The 24,370-nt window shown below is 32.9% G+C and overlaps 2 protein-coding genes across 3 annotated transcripts in view; both read right to left on the bottom strand.

Annotated features, from left to right (window-relative positions):
* The window catches only part of LOC127069074 (microtubule-associated protein futsch-like), a 41,239-nt gene extending 25,679 nt beyond the window's left edge, over positions 1-15,560 (bottom strand). Inside the window, exon 1 of one of the 2 annotated variants that reach the window (XM_051005754.1) lies at positions 14,900-15,560. The gene's annotated coding sequence lies outside the window, so the exon portion shown is untranslated. The remainder of the gene's footprint in view (positions 1-14,899) is intronic. The other variant, XM_051005756.1, reaches the window with a different exon arrangement.
* A 2,564-nt stretch (positions 15,561-18,124) lies between these two features.
* LOC127069076 (MFS-type transporter SLC18B1-like) lies at positions 18,125-24,037 on the bottom strand. The gene is made up of 8 exons (XM_051005758.1): positions 23,457-24,037; positions 21,869-21,964; positions 21,106-21,396; positions 20,821-20,941; positions 20,523-20,746; positions 20,266-20,441; positions 19,846-20,014; positions 18,125-19,563 (listed from the first exon to the last, which is right to left on the bottom strand). The coding sequence occupies exons 1-8, from the start codon at positions 23,565-23,567 to the stop codon at positions 19,261-19,263; spliced, it is 1,491 nt and encodes a 496-aa protein (XP_050861715.1). The 5' UTR covers positions 23,568-24,037; the 3' UTR covers positions 18,125-19,260.
* Positions 24,038-24,370: the final 333 nt, after the last annotated feature.

The raw sequence follows: 24,370 nt of genomic DNA, 5'->3' as shown, positions 1-24,370 counted from the left end.
CTTCCTCACTGAAAGGAGGAACTAGAAATGCCGAAATGGTCAGGCACGAATGCGTAACGACTAATCCCTCTCTCTCTCTTTTTTTCTCTCTCTCTCTCTCTCACACACACACACACACACACACACACACACACACACACACATTCAGTCACTCATTCTGTGTAAGAGGTAATTTATTTTATGCGCATACGTTAGATCGAAAGGAGTGAAGGCGTTTACGAAATGTGTGCAGCGTACGAGAGGAGAGACGGAAACTCGTTCTGGCAAGAATCGATAACTCCCCGATCGATTTATTATTCGGAACCAGTTTTACCACATATTTCTCTATTAACTTATCGCCCAATTAAAAGGAAACGAAAATTAGCTGAGTGAATGAGAGCTTTCAAAGCTTTGTTCAAGTCATATCGAGATAACGTACGTAATTACAAAATTACGAGCTGATCCTCTTTGTTAAATTCTTTTCTCATCTTTTTTACTTTTTTTTTCTTTTTTTTTATATATATATATATATATCGTTAATGCGTGTCTTTTTTGCGTTTATCGATGATCTAGAAGGAGGAACAATAACGACGATTACGAAGATCAAAATATATTTACACATAATCATAGGTAGAATAAAAATAGAAGTCTCGTTAACGTATATCTTATGTTTTACAAATAACGTATTTTGTAATTAAAAGGATATGCACCGGGAAATACACCGGTAATACAGATATAATTGATTTATAGTATAATCGCATGGAATCCACGGATGTTACGCGTATGATTACGAAGCGCCACGCGATTGTTAATCGTATTTGAGATTACGTATTTGTCCTTTGTATAAAGATTCGATTTTCTTATGATAATTTTTATTATATATACATATTTATATATACATACGTGGATACACACGTTACCTATCAATATCTATGGATCATCTTACGTATGACTTTCAAGGCGACGACACGTAATCACCTTTCGATGTCTCTCGGTAATTGCAAGGATAAACCATGAGAATCTTTATATTGAATTATGTTCGTCGTACCGTGTTGAATAAAAATCAGTATTATTTAGCAAATTTTTAAACGAATTTTAGACGTGGTACATCCATCCTCGAAAGTCGTCACGGCGGATACGGTCCAGGCCGGATCGGTTTGATTAGAAAGTAGGACAGACAGGCTTGCAACGGCAGCAACGGCAGCAACGGCAGCTCGTGCTACAGCCTTCGGGCTCTTTTGCCAACCCACACTTACGTAAGGATTCCTTTGCACGCCTTTCGACCGTCTACGAATGCACTAACACATATTACGTATAGATATGTAGAAGAAAACTCGTTTTCTCGCATCTTTCTGATTAAATTTTTGATTTTTATATATATATATCTTTTTAATTATTTATTTATTATTGTACATTAATTATCAATATACCATACGTATGTGAGCAATAATTAATTTACAATAATAAATAATTTTTAATATATATATATATGGGAAAGTAATTAGATAATTTCGTTGTTTAAAATTTAATGTTTGTAACAAATGTGAAGAAAAAATGGTTCCGTCACTTCCGTTGCTGAAGTAACTCGATATCACCTGAGTTTCGTATTCGCCAAGAAAGAACGAAGAATAGAATAATAAGAAAGAGTTAAATAAGAAAAAGATTCATTTCAATATATATGTCTCTTATTGTTAATAAGTTTTGGTTATTCAACGACTCGAATTACGTCGGTACTTTTGCCTTACTAGGTATCGATCGATCGGCTCGCTCGTTCACTCGTCGAATAATTTATCATAATACTGTGAGATTTTCAATTACCATTTCTTATGTTGTTCGCCTTTGTGTAATAACGACGCTATCGTATAAAACATGAACAAAGAAAAAAACGAAAAAGTGCGATCGATCCTATCGCACGAATACCATAATATATTATATAATGGAGAAATCATTTTTAACCAGGCGATAGACGGACCACACTCTCGATCGCTACGTGTATGGCATTATCTTCCTGAAATAAAAAGAAACGTCTGTTGTAAGCATCTCAATAGAAATTCTAATTCGTTTCTATGAACTGCGTTTAGATTTTTATTACACTGAAACATCCATATATTTGCATAAGTATATTTTAGAAAAGAATTCAATTAAATTACGTCATTTTTCGCAAATTGAACCTTTCTTATTTTTTATATACATATATTTTTTGTTTCTCTTTTTCTGTTCTCTCTTTTTTTTTCTTGTTCTTTTATAAATATGTAATCTTCTTATTCGATATAAATTCGGAATTATATGAGACAACAAGTTCTCGTTGGAATCATCAGTTTTATATGAAAATTATTTGAAATATTTAAAACGTTGTTTAGAGAGATAAAAAAAAGAACAGAATGTTGTTCCTTCATTAAAATTAATCAAAATAGAAATCTTACGTCTGTATTTCGTAAGAGATAAAAATAATATAGATATATCGTTTTCTACCTCCCTCTCTCTCTCTTTTGCTTTCCATCTCCCTTCTCCCCCTCTCTCTCTCTCTCTCTCTCGCTACTCCCTCTTTCTTCCACTCTTTTTTTCCTCTTTCTCACTTCGATCGTTTCATAAAATACACGATAGATTAATATTACAAAAGTGAGGAGATTACGAGGCAAAGTTATTTCTTGGCGGTCTCCTAAAGTCATTCGACTCTAAACTGGCAATATAGCATAATGATCAACGCCCAAGTACCGCATTCTGCATTCAGCTACGCGCAAGTGTATGCGAGAGGCTTGACGGACGTGGAATTTAATTTAATAGCCATAAACGGTCGCGCGAGTGAGCGACACCGGCGACTTTGTGAAATGAAAGTGCGGCCTGTCGTTGAATGAACGAGAGAGAGGGTAAATGAAGAAAGAAAAAGATAGAATAGAAGGAGTGAGAGAGACACAGAGAGAGAGAGAGAGAGAGAGAGAGAGGCGGAAAAGAAAGAAAGAAAGAGAAAGAGAGAGAGAGAACGACCTTGTGGACAAGTCTAACGTAGCTAGGCGCGGCCGCTTGGAAGATCATTTCGATTTCTTTTGAATAATGTACCCTACGCCTCGATTATTCTGACTTTCCAGAGAGAGAAAGAGAGAGAGAGAGAGAGCGATAGAAAATGAGATAGAAAGATAAAAGTCGCTTTCAAGATCAAAAACCGTGCCTCTCCCTTCATTTCTTTTTTCTTCTTCTCCATTGCGTATCAGACTTTTACGTATAAGATCCTTTCTTTTTTCATTTTTCCCCTTTTTTCTTCGTTCCTTTTTTTTTTTTTTATATCCCAACACCGGATAAATCTTTCTTATGTAATCATAAAAAAGCACAGTTGGTTGCGACGATAAAGAAAAAAAAAAAAAAGGAAAAAGGGTTCCTAGATAAGCTAAGATAAGAATTCGATCTTAAAACAATGTTGCGTCATCGTTGGTGAAACCACGAAATGAAAAATAAAATGTTTTGAGGAATCGCATTGGTAACTGAGAATTGTGAAGTTTCCGTTCTTTTCTCTTTCCTCTTTTTCTTTTAAAAGATGTCGTCGATTTGTATTCGAAGTACCGTTCGTTTACTATGGAAATATTCCTTCCAGTTCTCAGGACGAACGATCGCGATATTTATGGTCGCAGCTGGTAGAACCGATTTTGTTCAGATTTTTTTGATTTGATCGATTTCGAAACGGTTATAATAATAAGAAGAATGTGATGGAAGCTAGGCCGTACTAATACTCGTTAGTCCGACGTTGAAATATAACATTGATTTCTTCGTAACGGTTTCATCTTTCCTCATCCGTGTCCTTTCGTGTTTCACGGAAGTGTTGTTCTCTTTATCTTTTTAGTCTTGTTTCGATTATCCAGTCCACTTAAGATGGACAACACGAAGGTTATCGTCTCTAGGCGTTCCACCATTGAAAGTGAAACTGTTCGTGGTTCAATAAAAATCTTAAGTATCCTTTCAATTCAATGAACTGACCTTTCCCTCTCTGGTGGTGGTCGCCATTCGAAAAACAGATGTCTATACTCTGGTGAACTTAGTCTAACGTATCTTATCGTTCAACAAAAGAAAAAGAGAAAAGAAAAAGAAACAAAAAAAAAACATTTCCACTTGGAGTCTTACTTAACTTTGATAATTACATACAGTATTTAAAAGATAAAATTGCTCGAGTATCTTTTTCATTTCGAAAACAAACAAAATCGTTACAGAGACACCCCGTACATTAGATTTATATTAAATGATAAAAGTATCATTAGCGTGTCACAAAAAATACTACTTATTATTAGGATCGATTTTTTTATTGTGCATGGTAGGATACATTTACGTAAACCATAGTATCCACGGATGAGTCTGGTATAACTACGTGAACGAATCGAAGCAGTCGGAAGTAATTAACATAACATCGATGTCCATTGTTCATCGTCGAAACCGGATCTCCTTCTCGACATTGCTATATTCAGAAAAGAACAACAACGTTTGTGTATGTAGAACAATCGAGTTTGTTCCTCGAGTTCGATTCTTAAGTTTCCTCGGAAAATAATTGACAACGTGTCGGAAGAGAAATAATAGTTATATTAATAGCTATAATCATAATCGATTGGAACGATTCGAAAGGGTAATAAACGCAAAAGAGATTAATTTGTTCCTTCAGGAAATGTGTTAGCAATACGATAAATGAGTGTGTGCGTGTCTGTACATCCACACGTAGATATATAGATCATTACGAAACAATATAGAAACGTTGCGAAATGAGCTAAGTGAAACGTTAAAGTTAATTTATATATATATATATATACACATATATATACATAAAATGTGTATATAATATAATATATATATATATTATATATTAATAATATATATATATTATTTTGATTATAACGAGGTAATTAATTCGTTAAATTAATTCTCTATCTCGGGCGTGACTTAATTAAGACGAATAGTTAATTCAATGGTAAATTAGTTCCTCCTGGCGTGGCTTACGTGAATCTTCTTCCAAGCAAAGAACTTAACGAATAGCGGTGTTCGACGAAGCGTGAATTATGAAGTATCGAATCGAAAGGTTCGCGATGAAGAAATATCGATACACGAGGTTGAACGCGATCGGATCGATATAAGGATCGAGTTATAGGAAGGAGGCACAAGTGCTTTTGCTGTTTCGAATTTATATACGAGATTGCCTGTAGGAAGAACAACATCCGTCGTTCTTTCTCACTTTTCGAAGGAAGTAGAAAGTTTCAGGGATCGAAACTAAGTGTCTGTTACATACTTATATATACTCACATACACCTGCAGATATACGTGATTTCACGGTATCGATCGTACGTTATAATATTAAAGAAATAATTATACAGAGACGATCGCGAGACTTCACGAATTCCCAATTAAGATTTCTCCTTGAGAAAATATTTTTAATATGTTCTTCCGCCTTTCTTGGGTTCATCCTTTCTCTGATTCTCTTTTTTTTTCTTTTCTATTTTTCTTTCTTTTAAATTCGATAATGACGATAACGAAAATGAAAAGATTAAGCGGTAAAGAGATCTATCGAGGCAACAAAAAAAAAAAAAAAAGAAAGAAAAAGAAAAATCAGACGAAGCAAATAAATTGACTTAAAACAAGAAACGAAAAAAAGAAAAAGGAAATTTTCTACTGAGAAGTGCTAAAATTGGATTGAATTCTCGGGGCAATGGAACGAAACTGTAATGCTAGCTCCGTTGTTAGGGAGCCGCATACCTGAAGTCGATCGGACATTGCCTGTAAGTGAAAGTGTCGCTGGTCGAGTTGGTCATACGTTCAGATATATTCGTACAAATGTATATGTACAAATATATACGTACGTGCTAGTCTTGGGCAATATTTAATTCGATCGACTATTGCAATTAACGATGAAATTCTTAATTACTAATACGATACTAATATAATAATTTTAGTTCGAATTAATCAAAAGGACTAGTCGACGAAGTAATTCATCAATGCAAGTGTTTCAATATTTTATTCAAAGAAACTTATTTTATGGACGTAAGTAAATCATCGATTCGGTATTACGAAATAAAATCGTTGACAAATTAATATGTAAAATTTTTGTCATCTTATCGTATCGATTAATTTTCAAAAGATAAAAAAGAGATATATATATGTACGAAAAAGAAGATATATATATTCAAATATATATATCTTCTTTTATAAAAAAGAGATATATAAAAAAGAGATTCTTGTATAAAAAAGAGATATATATATTCAAAAGGTAATAAAGAGATATATATATTGCTTAAGACTGCTGATACATAGATAGGAAAAAGCTACTTGGAAATCTGTAGACTGTAGATCTGGCCATACCAGGCTTCCGATCGTATACACGAGGCATGTAGATACATGTATACATAGACTATCGATATATCGAGTATTTCTATTCCTGTTTTCACGTTCCAACGTCCAAAGGATAGATATCATGTGTCGTAGATACGCAACGCTGAGAAAATCATTGGTAGAATGTAGCAAACGTGTGTGTATATATATATATATATATATATTGTTATATAGATAAATGCAAGTATCTCGTGCCTACGATGCAGGACGTTAAGCCGATGGTGTATCGATGATGATCGTCTTGAGAACAGGACTCTGATGATCTAACGTTTATTCGATACAGGATTACCTGAGGATCTCTTATACATATACATATATACGAGTATCTATACGATTTCATACTTCCTACGATAAGAACGATATCTTCCAGTCTTAAATAAGAAATAATACGATAGCTCGATAAAATTAAAGCTCCTTTTAAGAGAGTACCTACTCTACCATCTTTTTTTTTTTATTATTATTTATTCATCTTTTTTCCCAACAATTTTCTCAATAAAATTTCGATAATGAGAAGGAAAGAAAAGAAAAAAAAGAAGAGAAAGAAAGGAAATTTCATGATCACTTTTGAACGATTTTTTATTACCCGTTATAAATGGATCGTGAAGAACGTTGAAGGTGCAGGAACTTGTTCAATGAACGATTCTACTCTATGAGATGTATACTTATCGTCCTGAACATGCGGGTAATAACGGTTACTCAGTAGCTCGTTCCTGGAAGAGTTACGGTTATTCTGTCGATTTAGAGTAGGCCAGGAAAATGATCGTGGGATCTTTGAAGATCTCGATTAATGTAGGAACATTTTTATATGTAAAATATTGCCTTGTCTTAAACTTAAACAAAGTTAAAAATTTTTAATATTAAATCTAAAAATAATTTCTATGTATCAGAAGATAGATCGAGATAGATCGATATTCGAGATAAATATAAGAAATAAAATCTCGTTATCCTCTAAAGGATAAATAGGACTTCCTATCGGTCTTGATAGCCGGTTTTAAGTATAAAGAAACTTATGAGAGAAAGAGATACTTTCGATCGAGTTTGTCGAACAAGCGAGTGAGCTTACGATTGCGGAGAAAGTTCCGTGGCGGCCTTAAAGGAATCTCCACGGCATCGTCAAGGACGACTTCGTCGACACAACCACAAACGATTCCTGTCCGCGGAAAGGTTAACACGATTAGCTCGATCGACCGACCGAGTAATCGACTATTTCATTTCATTTAGAGTGTGATTAAATGTACCACCGATATATATATATAGGGAGAGAGAGAGAGAGAAATTTAACTAGTCTGTTTATAATTGACTCATTCGTGTCATTTATATGTTATTTATGTATATGCTTTTGATTTAAGCGTTCGATCGTATCCATCTCTGAAAGCGGAAGACGAAATCATCAAAGCGTGTTAGAGGACAAATGAATAATCCAAACGCATTGACACGCTTATTCTATTCACGATAATTAGATTAACGACAGGGAAAATTTTTAATAGTTTGGAAAAGAACGGAGAGGAGAAAAACAATAAAGAAGAATTGTTAATAATTAAATTAACGTGGAAAAATTCGAATGAGTAAGTCGGAAAATTTTTAATTGAAAAAAGTAACATTTGAAGAGATCCTAGGGAAGTATTTAATATGTATTTAAATTTTTATCTATGATATCTGATATATAATTGCCAATAAGAAATTTTAGCGGTTAAGTTTAAAGAGATATTTGATAATTAGACCTCCGAAGGATTGCTAATAATTATTTATAAAATATCAAGGGAAATTCGTTAAGTAAATGTCAAGCAATGAATAAAATTATGAAGAATAAAAAGAAAAAGAAGAAGAAGAAGAAACGAGTGCTATGTATGTTATGTAGTATACGTTTGGTGAAAGCTAAATACCAGCTTAAGGACGACTCGCCAATATCACCAAGGCCGTTTTCCTTAGAGTCTTTCCAAGATTTCTTCTTCTTCGTCGACTTCTTCTTTTTTTTTTCTTCTTCTTTTTTCTTCTTCTTTTTCTTCGCGTTCGTCGTCGTCTTCGAGCGGTTAACCTAATTAGCGATTTCCGTGTGATCTGGCGCGATTGCGCGATCATCCAAGTTGCATCGTGATCTACGAAACATGCCGGCAAAAGGAAACACGAAAGAGTAAAAGGCGAAAGAAGAAGGAGGATATATGAAGATGTACATAACGGTCGAGTCGCGAATATTTCGACCCCGATTAATTGAACACTTTGAAATCGTTACAGGATGATGAAGAATTCTCTTCTTACCTTATAATATATCGTTCGATTTATAATATTAATTTACAGCAATATTATTTACATCGGTAGATGATTTACAAACGCATATATATATATCGATGGTTATCACACTTTAAGAATAAGAAAGTACGTTCATCAATTAACTCGAAAGAAACTTTGTTAATTTTAAACGTGCTAAGGAAAAAAAAGCTAAACAATTTTTATGTGTAGTCATTTATTATAGTAAACCTGCAATTGTCAGATTTACTGACAGCTGTGGAATGAAGGATTGATCACTATGGTATACCAAATTGACTATAACAAATTCTAAAGAATAATGGATTCGAATCGAATAAAAAGAGGAATGTCGAAGACACCAGGACACATACCAATCGTGTTGCTTACCATAACGGCTTTAGCAATGTAACAGAACGAATCTAACTGTCCAGCGCCATTTCGAGAACGGTGAACGTCCGTTCGTTGGCTGACTGGTTGTAACGCGATAAGTGTCGTGTATTTGTTGTCAAACTATCTTAGCAGGAAGTTCTTTTGGAATTCGAACTGTCTGGGTAGGATTAAAGAAACTGGGCCAGATCGGAGTCTGTAGTTGCCGAACGCGAAAGTTGGGAAATCGATGCTTCGAACGAGTGAGAGAAAGAGAGAGAGAGAGAGAGAGAGAGAGGAGGTGGAGGTGGAGGGAAAGAGAGAGAGAAAACTTTCGTCAGATTCTCTCCATTTTCTTTAAACGTTTAAACGTTGTATTCTCATATCCTTTTTCTTTTTTTCTTTTTCTTTTCTTTTTTATTTTTATCGATTTTGTCCGGGAAATTTACATGCTTGCTTTCCATCAATACCTAATCGCTTCAACCTCGAAATCTTAAGGTAAGAGTTCGAACGTGAATGCTTTTAAAGGAAGCCATTCCTAGATGGATAAAGAGAAAGAGAAATTTTAACAGAGACGATAGACAAGTTTGATTTTCTTTTTCTTCTTTCTGAATGAATTATACGGCCAAATTCGGCCATAATCACCTACATATGTTACTCGAAAGTGTTTATTTTTTCGTGTGTATTTTTTTTCTATTTTCTTTTTTTCCTTTCTTTCTTTGTTTTTTTTTTCTTCTTTTTTTTTCCTTTCAAAGAAAAAATCTACAGTAATATACGTGAAACCGGTCCGAATCGAAATCGATGAAACGGTGAACGGATTAAGTAATTACTATCATTAAAGTCATAGTCTGTCGAGGATTGTCTTATGACAAAGTAACTATTATTTCGAGCAATAAACCGAACCTGTATATCTATCGAAAATACCACATTCTTATTATATAGTATACATCGTCGAAAGTAGTGATACCGGCCGTCTGTAGAAACTCGAATGAAAGCTGCTGCTTACCGTCGATGGAGACGCGTAAGAAGTGAATCTCGCGTTTTACGGTGTATCTCTACTCCTTGTGGACATTTATATCAGCTGGCAAAAGAGAGAGAAAGAAAGAGAGAGAGAGAGAGAGAGAGAGAGAGATTAAGACTGGTTTTTCCACAGCTTAGAAATCCCGGGAGAGTCAGCAGAGAATGAATCGATCGATCTCGATCCTACTGATATTATCTCTCTCCCTCCCTCTCTTTCTCTCTTTCTCTTTTTCTCTTTTACTCTTTTAAGATTGAGGCGAAAGGAGACACCTGTGTGACCACATTTGTGCACACGCGTGACCACCTCTCTGGATCATCGTAAAGAAAATGTATGTGTTTTATATGTGTGTGTGAAAAGAGAGAGAGAGAGAGAGACAGAGAGATGAATCCTTTAAAGATCACGAATATGAATGATCTAGAAGATGAGATCAGTATAGGTCGAAATTTTTTTATTTATTATAATCTTTTTTGCTTTTTTTTTCTCTTTGTTTTCTTCCTTTTTTTTATCATCGAGCACACGTTCACCGAACAATTTTTCTTAGAGAAATATCGTTCAAAGAAATATCGACGAAATACGAGAGAAAGGCACGACGAATGACCCAAATAAGAGTCTCTCTCTCTCTCTCTCTCTCTCTTTTTCTCTTGAAGTCGATATCCGCACGGAAGAGAGTGCTGACAAGCTCGTGGCCGTGAGCAAGGAAAAAGTCCTGTTATGTTGGTACCGATATGTTAATTCAAAAGTAATAAGGTATTTAGCGAGGCCTCCTTCTCGATCCGGTCCCTTGAAGGCAACGAGGTAACTCGACGATGACTCGGTCAGGTGTGCCAGACGAATTTTAAATGGTGAAAGTTTAACGAGAAGTCGAAAGATTTGTTGTCAAAAAGTCTCGAAAATTCAATCGATTAATCGACGTTTTGTTGTTTGCGAGAACAACCTGTTCCAAGTCATTTCGAAATCTTCGATTTTGATTAAGAGAATAAAAAAAAAAAGAAAAAAGGGGAAAGAAAAAAAAGAAGTCCAATTAAAAATGATAATAATCACGATCTCTCGAATAGCTTATATTTATTTTCTTGATCTTTAAAGATTGTTTACAAGTTACGTGTCTCGTGGCAATGGGGGCCCACAAAGTTCTTGGGCCCCACGATGCGTGCATGCATCTATAGCCGGTTCGACTGCATTTCACAACGGCGGTGGTACACACACACACACACTTATATATATATATATAAGTGACTGGACGAATACAGACGAATACACATGCAAACGAGGAGCCAACGTGGCCCGTTGCAAGCTTTTACACGACAATCTCTAAGCGTTCGTGTCAAGTACTACTAATACACTCTTATTTCGATTCCTATCCGCAAGACCTCAAATGTAAAAGCGCATGAAAACGATTGGCTTGCCTCGAGAATATGAGAGAGAAAGAGTGATATCTCATTCGATCAGAACGAATCACGATTTTGCGTCGAGTTTCATCCTCTTAGAGAGAAGTTGAAACATTTTCAAAAGACTGAATTAATTTTTATTAATCATTTCACTTCTCTTCGTTAATCTTTTTATTTGTTTCATGCTCATCTTATTTATCATCTTATTTATTAATTAGTTCATTTTTCGTCTTCAGATATTTTTAATTTATTTTTGATTCAGAGAAACGACGAAAGGATCGATTTAGACCTAAGTTCCTTTTACACGTTCCTTTCTTTTTATTTATTTATTTTTTACTTTTACATTTTTATGTCTAAAAACCACACATAAAAGGGGGACATTGCTATACGTTAATAAATGCGACGACGTGATTTACATGTCGATGTTATTCTCTCTTTGAAAAATATATAAAAAGATGTACGAGCTTGCCGTTGAGACTTAAGTCTGTGGGTACTTAAAAGGCGTTTAAAATTCTACCATGAATTCACTCACCCACATACATGCATGTTTCTACTACGTAGAGACGTTTTCTCTGCTTACTTTTACCCCAAGAGGATTCAAACTCTAAGAAGCTACGTCCGTTCCCTTTTGGCCTTCCTTCCCGGACACGCATGGAATCACAATTTCAAATATTCTAACCGATCATATACGTCCATTACATCTACTATCTTTCTTGTATTTTATTACACCTAACAAATTTTTCTTTTTCCATAAAAAATCTTACGAAACTATTCAAATATCATATTTACGTATTAACGTCGATAATACAAACGTGAACACAATTTTATTAATCATTCAAGAATCTAAATAAATCATCAATGCATTCTCTTTGAAACGATTAAATATTGTATCGTTATAATGCACTATTAAAAAAAGGAAATAATTATTTCAGAATTTTATTTTAAAAAGGAAAAAGAAGGAAATTGTAAAAATATCTGCTTCCTTTATTAAATGTTAAAAAAAAAAGGGAAAAGATAGAATTAAATTTGATAATAAGCTAAATGACTGAAACGAAGTATTCTAATGTGCTGATTAGAATTAAAAAAAAAAAAAGTAGAAAAAGAAAGAAAAAAAGAAAGAAAGAAAGAAAGAAAATTGTGGAATAAAAACGTTGGCATAGGATTAGAATTAAGACTTCATATATTCGTTGCGCAACGTTACTTCTTCCATATGGTAGTAGTGTTAGACGAAAGCACCCACGACGGAAATTCATTCGAAAGATATCATCGATTTTTCTCGATCTTATAATCTTATTCTCGAGACTCGTTAACGATAGAAAAAACGTAAGATTGTATCACTTTGTAATTTAACGCGAGTGTACGTTGATTACACAGCAAGTAATTGCACTATTTATGAATCAGCTAAGTAGAGTTTTCAGTCGAGCATTCAAATCACCGGTCAGTGCTCTTACCAGAATATCCCGTTCTTTTATTGTTATATTATTGTTTAAAAAAAAAAGAATAAAAATTAATGAAAGAAGGAACAAAAAAAAAAGAATGATCGTACGAGAAAAAAATTAGAAATAAATTAATTAACTCGTTTATTGTTATTGGCAATCATAACTTAGTATCTTCATCTGGAGTTAATGGCGCTATGAGTTACTTTAAATGTTCGATATTTATTATAAACAAAAAGTGCATAATAACGTGTGACGTTTGCATTATTTATCGCAAACACTTACAACATAATTATTATATATAATTTTTAATTTATTATATATAATAGTATTTATATAATGTTACGTTGCAACAAAAATACTAATGATTATTGCTGTGTATACTAAATATTTTTATCTGTGAAACATTTTCAAAGAATTTCAAGAACGTGAGTTCTTCGGTATTAGGTGATTAGCCTTCGAGAGTTTTCAGGGCCAAACAAAATACTCTACGTGCTTAGGTTCAATTCTAAAGAAACATAGATTCAAAAGAACAACCTTCGAAAATTTTTAAATGTATAGGAAAGGAGAAATCTTTGTAGAAAGAAACGTGTTACTGGTCAAATTACCAACACGGGATAAATTTCCTGAGTGTGAGACGTTGACCAAACCTAGTCATAAAATGTGGAGAAATTCTCTTGAACAACTCCGTACGTCTTCAAAATTTTATTGCTATTTTATATGCTTCTCTTTTACTAATTAATATCTATGAAGTCGATTATAATCAATGAGAGATATTCTAACGAGTTCACACTTCAAAGACATCTTATCAACTCTTAAAAATATATATGTATAATAAGAATTCTTTGATCTTCACGTTTAATTAAAAAATCAAAAAACATTCAGAAAAAAAATAGTTGTAACGATTGGTAAAAAATTAGTAAATTATTCACGGAGAATTAATTAGATAGATGTTAGATAGATACAGTCTAAACAATAGAGATTTGGTATTGAATCGTTTGTTTAAAATTACAGTTTATGGTGTAAAAAGTATCCGTACGAAATGTGTTTATGAAAAATATATTGAAAAAATGAATTATTAAGTTTGAACAGATAGCGATAACTTCTACTCTATCGTGCAGAAAGGTCACGCTTTCGTAATAGATAATTGAAATACATAATACATAATTAAAGTTTTATTTTTGGAATTACGAAAATAAAACAATCGCAAAAAATATAGATCAAGAGTGTTGGATTAAAAACAGAAAAAAAAGATATGAAAGGAAATAACGAAGCCACAATTTGTGATAGATCATAGATTATAACAAGATGATATAATACAAGATGATTAACAATAAAGAAGCATTCTATAAAAAGAAGAAAAAAAAATGGAATTGGATAAAATTGATCATGTATTTATTTCTATTTCAACTTAAAAAAGAAAAAAAAACAAATTTTAGAAAACGATACAATCCAAATAAAAGAGGTCTTAGCTCAAAGCGATATAAACAACATTGTCCTATTCGAAACAGATGTAAGGTTTAAACGTATTTTATATGCATAAATAAGACGAGAAAAACGATGCATTGTGAAATGCAAGAAATAACTTAATATTACGAGTAAATTCGTACTTCAAACTATATACATACCTATATTACACAAGATCGTTAAAACGATTATTTTTCTAAATGAAATTTAACATTTATATTAGTTACTAAATTTGTTCACTTCTCCCTTTTTTTATCTCTTTTAATTATTATTAAAATATTCGACGTTCGTGGAGAGAATTGAATTAGAAAAAGTTGATAAAAGACTAACTTTCGATGCGATGCAATTTATTATAAGAATGCAAGTCTGCAGTATCGGTTGCATCCTTCGAAAACGTTTACCGTCTGTCACCCACGTTCTCCATTAAATTTATTTCTATAACGAATGATTTCCAAAAAAGAAAAGAAAAAAAAAAATACAGTTAACCATTCCCTCGTAAGAAATCTTAGCCAACGTATCAACAAATCACAAAATCATAACTAAATATTTCTCTAAATGGATATCGCTTGCTTAGAAACCGGTATCGATAATAATAAAAAAAAAAAAAAAAAAAAGAAAAAAAAAAGATGCATTAAAAAGAAACTCACCCTTAGCGTTTGTTCCTAGATCCCCATGGCACTGTATACACTGACAAGCACAATTTCTGATCCTCTTGCACGAGACGATAAGGATCTTGTATCGTATCGATCCTTCTTAACGATTATCTATCATTCGCTATAACACTCGCGCGTATTTTCAACGCTTACGTTAAACGTTCGATGATTTCAACAAGGTTTATTAAAGAAATGAATGATACGACGAAAGGATGTTTAATTTTAGAGAAGGTAAAAACGAACTATTATAAAGGAAGATCAAGACCATGTGTCTGTTGAGAAACAGAGAGAGAGAGAAAGAAAGAAAAAAAAAAAGAAAAAAGAAAGAAAGAAAGAGAGAAAGAAAGAGAGAAACAAAAAAGAAAAAGAGAGAAAGAAAAAGAGAGAAAGAAAAACAGAGAAAGAAAAAGAGACAAACAGACAGACAGACAGACAGACAGACAGACAGACAGAAAGAAAGAGAAAGAGAGAAAGAGAAAGAGAAAGAGAAATGTCTCTTCTCACACGGCACCGGCCGATGAGGAGGACGATTCCGCGGCCTTTTCCTTAACGAATCGAAGCGAACGTTGGGTCTCTCCCGACTAGCTGACCGTACGACTGGGGCAAAGGACCCCGCGGGCCTGCGCGCCTGCGCGTCTCTTCGCCACAAAGCGTCCCACCTCCCTCGACCCTCCTTTCCCTCTTTCTCTCTTTCCTTCCTTCCCTCAACGTTGCATTGGCAGCTCTTCTTAGCTGCTTTTGCCTCGAGCAGGACAAAAGGTGGGAGGAATATAACTGGCAACCCTCTTCGAAGAGACCTGTTCTTTTCCTTCGTCTATATACTTCTCTCGTTCTCTCTTCTATCCTCTCCTTTTTTCTCCTTCTCTCGTACCTCTCTCTTTCTCTTTTATTTTTCACCTGCGAGACGACGAGAGTTTAGTCTGCTGCACAGGTGGCAGCACCTCGCCCGAATCCTTCTTATTATCTTTTCTTCTTCTTCTTCTTCTTCTTCTTCTTCTTCTTCGAGGATTATGTTCTCTTTTCCTTTTTTCTTGTTCCTCTTTTTTTCTTGTTTCTCTTTTTCTTTTTGTTTTTTTTTTTGTTCTCGTTCGAAAAGAATTAAAGATGGAGCATACTCCTTTCCGTTGTTATTAATTTTTGGTTTCTCTCTTTCTTTCTTTCTTTCTCTCTTTCTTTCTTTTTTTTCTTTTTTGATTTTTCTTTTCTTCCTTCGTTTCCCTTTCGCTCTTTTATTATTTCTCTCGATGGCGGATAATTTTTGCGCGCTACGAATCTACGATACCGTTGCTGCGATCGTGTTTTAATTTTTATCTTTAAAATTGATTCCTTTTTTTTTTATTATTAGTATTATTATTATTGTTATTATTATTATCTCGAAGAAATGGCTGCGCGTTGACCTCGAAGAGAAAAATGATTTTTTTTTGATGTAGGCATTTGAAGTGATATCTAATGACTCGGTTGTTTATATTCTCGAATGATATGCATTAAACCACTAATAGAAATAATTATATGTTAGATAGGCACTAATGTATTTGGTTTTATCTTTGAATGTCTTTAGGAAAAGGATAAGGAGGGAAAGTGGAGTGCACGATTATTAGTTATTGATATGAACTTTACTTAGAGACGATAAGTATCTATCGGATGAATCTATTCCACAGATTTACGTTATAATTTTTGTTCTATTAATTTCTTTTTCTGTTTCTTTTTTTCTTCTTTATTATTCGTAGAAGTTATTATTATTTTTTTTTCTTTTATAAGATATTTTAAATAACAAGCAATTGTCTGAATAACAGACATTAACTATAGTAAAAGTTAAAATAATTACACGTTAAGTTCCAACATTACAATTTAAAATTTAAGCATGTGAAGTTTTATTTTTAAATGTTATTGTTAAGAAAGGGAAGGGTCCGATACTTGTGGATGCACATCAGTGATCGCCATGTGCGTTAATAATTTCTTCTTCTTTTTTTCCTTTCGTTCTTCTACGTCGTTTTTACACTCGTCTCTTCAATTAAAAATAGAAGAAAAAAAGATAACAAAAAAGAAAAAAAATTCTGTCCCAATCTCAAACATGTCACGAGGCCACCAACGTAGGTAAACTCGAATCATCCTCGAACGAGTCTCGAATTTGCTCGAGATCGTAGAGGGAGACTCGACTTCCGGATAATCATGAAGACGAGTCACCTGTTGCTTGAACAACGCAAAAAGTAACTCCGTTAGAGGATTAACACGTTCGCGCGAGGGAAGAGAACGATTTCCGGATGGGCCGATGCACATGAGCAAATAGTGCTTCTTAAAATAAAGAAAAAATAAAAAGAACAAATATAATATAATGCAAATCAACGAAGTATGTTTCTTAGAGTAACAAAACCTAACGTAGAACAATGCATATGAACGATATGTTTAATAAAAAAAATATATATATCTTTCAATATAAAATAAATAGTATAAGAAACAGTATATTGTATAATCGCAACATAGGTTTTGATAATATGCATTATGAGATTAATCTCGTTTGGATGTTATTTTGAAAGATATTTCATGATAAAAGTAATAGAATATTTTTTTTTATAAACGACTATAAGATGTATGATTTAATTTTAATTACTATAATATTGAGAATCAATCATATCTTTTTTGAATTTGCTTTATAATGAATATTTGTATAAGTAATTGAGAGATCCTAACGACAAATTATTTGAACAAAAATTAAGAAAAAAAAAAAGGATGATAGTGATGCTCAATCAGTTTGATCTTGCCTTTCCCTTTCCGGAACATGAACAGGTAGTGAATCATCGATACGTACCTGAGATACTGTTACAACCATAAGAAAGTCTCTCTTTCTCTCTCTCCTCTCCTCTCCTTCTCTCTTAGCTCTTTGCATTGTTCCCTTGGATACAACATAGAAACGCGTGCGTGGGCACGTCGTCGTTGTCGTTTCGGAATTCAAAATGAAACGTTGGAAACACACGGTCGAAGTTGATGAATTTGGTATGTGTTAAGTGAGTAAATATATGGTAGGTTGAAGAAAAGTGAGTTTTCTATGGTGAATCGGTTGTTGTTGAGCAGGAGGAGTAAGAAGGGATGATAGGATAAGGTAGAAAAAAAGATTACAAAAATTTAACATGATTGGAAACATCTTTTTCTTCTTTTTTTTTCGATTTTATTTTTAAGAAAAATTTCCGAAAAAAAAACCATGTTAAATTCGTCAATAATAAGTATATATAAGTATTGATATTTAATGATACTACCATAACAAATGTTGATACAATAAATGATACTATGTACAATTAGATTTAAATAGATTCGATAACGTTTTTGTTCATTTTTTTTTTTCCTTTTTTTTTTTTCAATCACGTTATCGCAAAGTTAATCGAGTAACTTACGAAACTATACGTATACTATACTGTGACTAAAATATTTACTTACTAATTAGAGAACACATGTGAAAGTCATAGATATATATTGTTGACTATTTCAACTCACGGTAATGAGTGCAAATTAGAAATGTATTTCGTGCTTCGTCATCTTGCCTTTTCGAGCGTCACTTTTCGATAATGCATTTTTGTGTAATAATCCACGTTAAAGGATTTCACTTATCAAAATTAGATCGTTCAAACGTTTCGGTCAAAAAGTAAAATAGAAAAGCCTCTTCCGTGATGCACGAATTTCTCCTAAATATATATATTAAAAAAAAAATTTAAAAAAAAATAAAAATAAAACAAAAAAAAGACATTCTGTGAATAGTTCAATTAGTTAAAGATGACACTGGGGCAACTTGAAAAATCTGCGATTTTTTGTTCACTTTAAGAATGAAATTTACAATATTTAAAAAATAATATTTAAAAAAGAAAAAAAAAGAAATAATCAAGAAAAGATTGAAGTCGCGTATTTTACAAATTGCCCTCGTATATAATAATTATAAAAAAACATAAGAGAAAACGATAATAAAAAACAATATGCAATGAACACGTAAAACAAAACCACAACATATTTCGTCATCATTCTTTCTAAATCCGAACACAACGTATCTACCTATTTTACAAACAGGCAATGGTAAAAGGAATATAAAAAAAAAAAAAAAAAGAAAGGACATGATTCGTAAAAAGTTACATCGCTCGCTCGCTCGCTCGTTCTAATAACAAAAGAAATAAAAACCAAAAACAAAAAAGAAACAAAAAAAAAAAGAAAGCATGATAAAAAATGTTAAGACAAGAGAGTCATTTTCTTCGTTAATGCGATTCAATATGAACTTATCACGAACTTAATCGAATTTCTCATTGAGGACCTTCTTCTTTATCTTTTCATGGAATTTTTCGTTTCTTTTTTTTTCTTCTTTTTTTTTGGAAATGTCATCACGTGGTCAATTCAAGATATCGTTTGTTTTCGATCGAGCCATAACTGTGAGAATATCGTCCGCTGTAAGATGCTCTAGACCAAGCACCAGCTCTGTTCGAATAACTGTTGCAAGCTATCAACGAGTTCATGCCATTCGGCCTGTCTATCGGTACGCTTTGACCACGAGCAATACGATAGCTACCACTTTTTGATCGACCACTGTCTGTCAAAGGTACTCTTACGTCATCAGCTACACCAATTTCCGTGTAAGGTTTTGGCCCTTTCGAACAATTGCTAAGAAACACTGCAGCGAATATAGCCTAAAAGAAATTGTTTCGTTTTTGATAGTAGAGATTTTTGAAAATAATAATTTACTCACTGTCAAGGATTCTTTCTTTCATTTTTTCTTTTTTAATATTAGAACTATATAGCTAGTTAGTCTTTACTATATCCATCATTATTTGTTATTATTTTTAATTAATTTAATTTTATATCTATTGTTATTTATTTCAATCATTGTAGAAGAAGAAATTTGTAATCAGTGATTTTGATGGATTTGATAGTTCTATTATTAAAATTATATTGAGTATAATTAAACTTACGATCATTAAGTGAAGAATAACAATAAACATCGAGGCATTTCTAAATCCAATGTTATCTAAAAGAATACCAGCTACACTGGGACCAATAAAGGCTCCCAACGCAAAGGTACTTGTCCAGAGACCACTGATTAAACCATAAGTTTCAAGATTATTTGGAAATCCATAAGATCTAAAAAGAAAAATATTATGAATCAATTATGTTTTTTGTAATTATATTAAACATAGCACCTAAAGATCGATAATTGCAGTTGACAACTTTATCCGTTGGCTTAGTTATTCTATTCACGTTGCATCTTTCTATTGATAGATGGCACTTGTGATCGTAGTTATCGTGCAAGTATAAAGTATTGCCTCTCTTCAGGCGCAAAATGAATTGATCATAAAAATAATTAAAGGTAATAAATAGAAAATGACATTTACATGCATGTTCTTAGAGCATCCGTGAAACTAGCAACCAATTGAGCAGACATTCCTAAACCATGGATAACGAGTCCACAAACCGTCATCCAAATCAATGTAGGATATGGTATGAAGGGTGCAGGTCCTACCAAAGAGAATGCAATAGCAACGAGAATACATCCTATTGCTGTTACCACCTGTAGAAGAAAAAAACAAAAATCGATTAAGTTTTCACGTTTTATTAGATCGATCGTCAATCGAATTTTAAAGAGTTTTACTTTTGGATGTGAATATTTGTCACAAAACCAACCCCAGATTGGAGCAGTAAGAGCATAAGTGCCACCATTGATGACAAACATCAAGCCCAAAACTACATGGCTCAAATTAAATTGACGTAAATGTGGTTCCAATGTTGCCTGTAAGAATCCTATACTCATACTAGTTGCAATTATCGACGAGGTTGCTACTAAAACTCCTGGAATCCTTAGAACCTTCGAAACACCTGAAAAAATTTTCGTGTCATTCGGAATTCTCATATCATGGATACAGTTAGAAATATTAGAGATTTTCGAGTACCTCCAGTGTTTTGTGCGTCCTGTTCACGATTATTATGCATTGGTAAAATGAATGCTGTCATGACAGCTGATAAAAAGAGTGCCGAACCTAGGACAGCAAATGGTGTTGTGTATCCACCGACCTAACAGAGACAATAATGTTTGTTTCATGTCTTTTACAGATGTATTGTTTCTTCTTTTATTTTTTTATTTTTTATTTTTTTTTTTTTTTTTATCAATCGTTTATAAATAATAAATTTGATGTTTTCGTTACGCGTGTATATGTATATATATATAATATATATACCTGATAAAGAGCACCACCAACTGTAGGACCAACGATAAGTCCCAAACCAAAGAACGTTTCCAAGCTAGCAAATGTCGTCGCAACATTATTCGGAAATTCTTTAGCGATAATCGCAAAACTGGCAGTTAGAAAGGCGGCGTTTCCAAGTGCCTCGACAATCCTAATCAAGAAGGAGAGGATTATAAATGGATAGTGACCGTCGACCTTATCCAGCAGACCGAAAAAGATAGCACAAGTTCCTGTCGTCAAGATACCGCCATTGAATAACAACTTCGGACCGATCCAGTTTAACTGCAAACAGAAAAGATCTGAGACATTTTGATTAATTAAGAACAAAGGTCGTTAGTACTTTATCCTCGCATAATCGAGTAAGTACGCCTGAAAATTTATAAGAAATTTTTCACATTGGTATTTCTTTCGAGAGCACATTTATCTCTTATTATGGAGTTCGTTATCGTTTCGAGAGAATACGATCGTAACTAAAACGTAATTATTTTAACTTTCCTTTTTTCATTCTAATTATATCTCAGTTGGTATTAATAAAACGAATGGAGTTTCGTCAATCTTCGTTGATTGAGAAAGAGAAACGCAAGAGCCTAAACATGACTAATCATTTAAATCTAAGTGTTACGTCGATAGTTAGCTTATGATCGAGTTATTTAATTATATTAGGATTTAATGTGTACTTTTCTTTTCCTTTTTTTTCCCTTTCTTTTCTTCTATTACTTTTAATTAATATCAGGTGTTACGATTGAAAACTCACGTGTTTTCCATAAATAGGACTGATGATGAAAACCACCAGCTCGAAAACTCCAAAGACCAATCCATACTCAGTTGGCGAGGCACCCTTTTTCTCAGCCTGTCGAAATTAATAATTATGTTATATTAATACCAAAATTGTTCTACATTTATGAGGATTTGACCAGCTACGCAGTTTATTATCTCTCCTTGGATTGCAATTAAACGGCTCGATAAGATAAAATATGATAAACTTTGTACGTATAATGTACGTTCTTACTTATATATATATATATGTAATACATCATCAAATTCTCGCAGAACTTCGACGCAGAAATAATTTCTCTATTTTTCTTCTTCTTCCTTTTTTTTCCTTTTATTTACTTTTCTTTTTTGTCCTCTCTCAAAAAGTTTGAAAAAATTCCTGTAGAATTTTTATCGAATCGATTCGTCGTTTCTTTCCTCATTAGTTTATAATTCGATCCGATCGTTTAGTCAGCGAAAACTGAGATAAAATCTTTTTTCTTTTTTTTTATATATATATATTTTTTCTTTTTCTTTTTTTTTTTTTTTTATACATTCGAAAAAGATACTATTCGATAAACTTTATGTTATATCAACTTACGATACTCGTCGATGAGACAATAATTACACTAATTATGAGAGATATTTAATTAGAAACTCGAGATCTCGTTGAATTTTTTGTTTTATTTTGTTTCGTTTTGTTTCGTTTTTTCTTTTTCATGAGATAACAATTTGTCGAGACTAATTTCGCTATTCCTCGATTAAAGAGACGTAATTAAAGAAAATAAAGAAAAGATAATTAATATGTGCTCGTTTTTCTTTTCCTTTTTTTTTCTCTTTTATTTTTCTTTTTTTTTTTTGTTTTCGTTTCTTTCTTATCTTTTTTTCACTTGCAAAAAAAGGAAGAACAGGAAAAAGCAACTTGGAAAATTAATTAAAAAATTTCTCGACGAACATCGTGGTTTTTATCGTAGAAGAAAGAAAAGCCGTGAAATTTTCTAACTTATCTTTACGATATCTCGTTCGTACGTTAACCCTTGAACTTTTAAAAGGACAATGAGAAAGACATATTCTCGACACTATTGTCCACACTTTTCTTTATTTTTTGTTTGAACTACTTTCGAAAACATCCTGATCATCGAAATCATTTCTTCTCCTAACAAGACAATAACTTCCACAACTAACCACGTTTATCGAGAAAAAAAGTATTATCAACTATTTAAAAGGCATGCTCTTTACTTCGTAAACAACGTGAAAGCTAAATTCTTTTGTATTACAACGATAACGTTCAGAACATTAAAAGGAAAATATAAAACAAACAAAAATAAATAAATAAATTAATTAATTAATTAAGTAAAATGATAGAAAAAATGAAGAAAGAAATACTTCGAAATAAGTATTACACGTTACAGCAACAATTACGATTACGATCAAACTAAAATTCGCGATTGAACGATCAATCCCTGTCAACAAAAAAAAAAAAAAAATAGAAAAGACAAAAAAGGAAAGAAAAAACGAAGCAAAAAAAAAAATATAAAATAAGAGGAAGAGAAACGAGAAATTTTACGATCTAACTATCATTATTTTACCTCTTGAGGATAGAAGGGTGCCTGAAGAGAGACGCAGATGGCATTAGCAAAATCCGCGATACTGATCACTATGAGAGTTAGCCATTGTCTCTTGGTGAACTGACCCACCATGACGGATAGAATTTAATTATCGAATCAACAAACAATTTCTATCAACACTTAACAGTTTTGAATTAACTGATCTATTCGTTTGATGTTCGAGTATTAAAGACGCGTCCTCGCTAAGTTCTGATGAACTTGTCACTTGTAGTAAATAATCCGTTCTCTCTCTCTCTCTCTCTCTCTCTCTCTCTCTCTTTCTCTCTCTCTCTCTCTCTCTCTCTCTCTCTTCAGAATCGGTTCGGTCGTTCGTGAGATTTACGAGAAGACACGAACGTTCTCGCTTTGAAAGCTTCTCGTTGCTTTTAAGGTTGAGAGAGTCGAGACAGCAGGTCGGAGGTCGTTAGATATGTTCTACCACGTTCTTCTCTAATTTATTATCGACCAACGTTATTACTTCGAAACACATTGGAGCATTCCAATTCGGCCAATTCTAAACCGTGTCACAAGCTTTTTCTATGACTTACTTCTTACGACTGACTCTTCAAACATTTTCATACTCTTCTAGAAAGCTCTGAAGATCATTCTCTTTTTCATCCCCTCTTTCTCGTCTTCTCTCTCTTTCTCTCTCTCTCTTTTTCTATCTTCTCCTCTATCTCTTCTATATCATATTTTCTGTGTTTGCATGAATTGATATCTTTATAATGGATAAGAAGAAAATAGTTTAGATAAGTATTACTCTACTTATTTGTTTATTTGTCTGATTACTGTAATTTCTTTAACGAATTAATATTATTATCTCATATATTTGACTATATTGGAAAGTGATAGTTACAAATTATAAGAAAGAGAGTAAGAGAGAGAAAGAGAAAGAG

This window comes from Vespula vulgaris, chromosome 14, assembly GCF_905475345.1.
Source record: "Vespula vulgaris chromosome 14, iyVesVulg1.1, whole genome shotgun sequence".
Taxonomy (NCBI): Eukaryota; Metazoa; Arthropoda; class Insecta; order Hymenoptera; family Vespidae; genus Vespula; species Vespula vulgaris.
Note: the sequence above shows the minus strand (reverse complement) of the source record. Positions and strands in the feature narration are given on the sequence as shown.

What these genes read in the sequence shown, in the direction of transcription:
- LOC127069076 (XM_051005758.1), bottom strand. Translation starts at nt 23,567, where the DNA reads ATGGTGGGTCAGTTCACCAAGAGACAATGGCTAACTCTCATAGTGATC. An exon ending in GTCCTATTTATGGAAAACAC is followed by an intron (nt 21,397 to 21,868) that starts GTGAGTTTTCAA and finishes TTCTGTTTGCAG; the next exon opens with TTAAACTGGATCGGTCCGAA. An exon ending in ACAAATATTCACATCCAAAA is followed by an intron (nt 20,442 to 20,522) that starts GTAAAACTCTTT and finishes TTTCTTCTACAG; the next exon opens with GTGGTAACAGCAATAGGATG.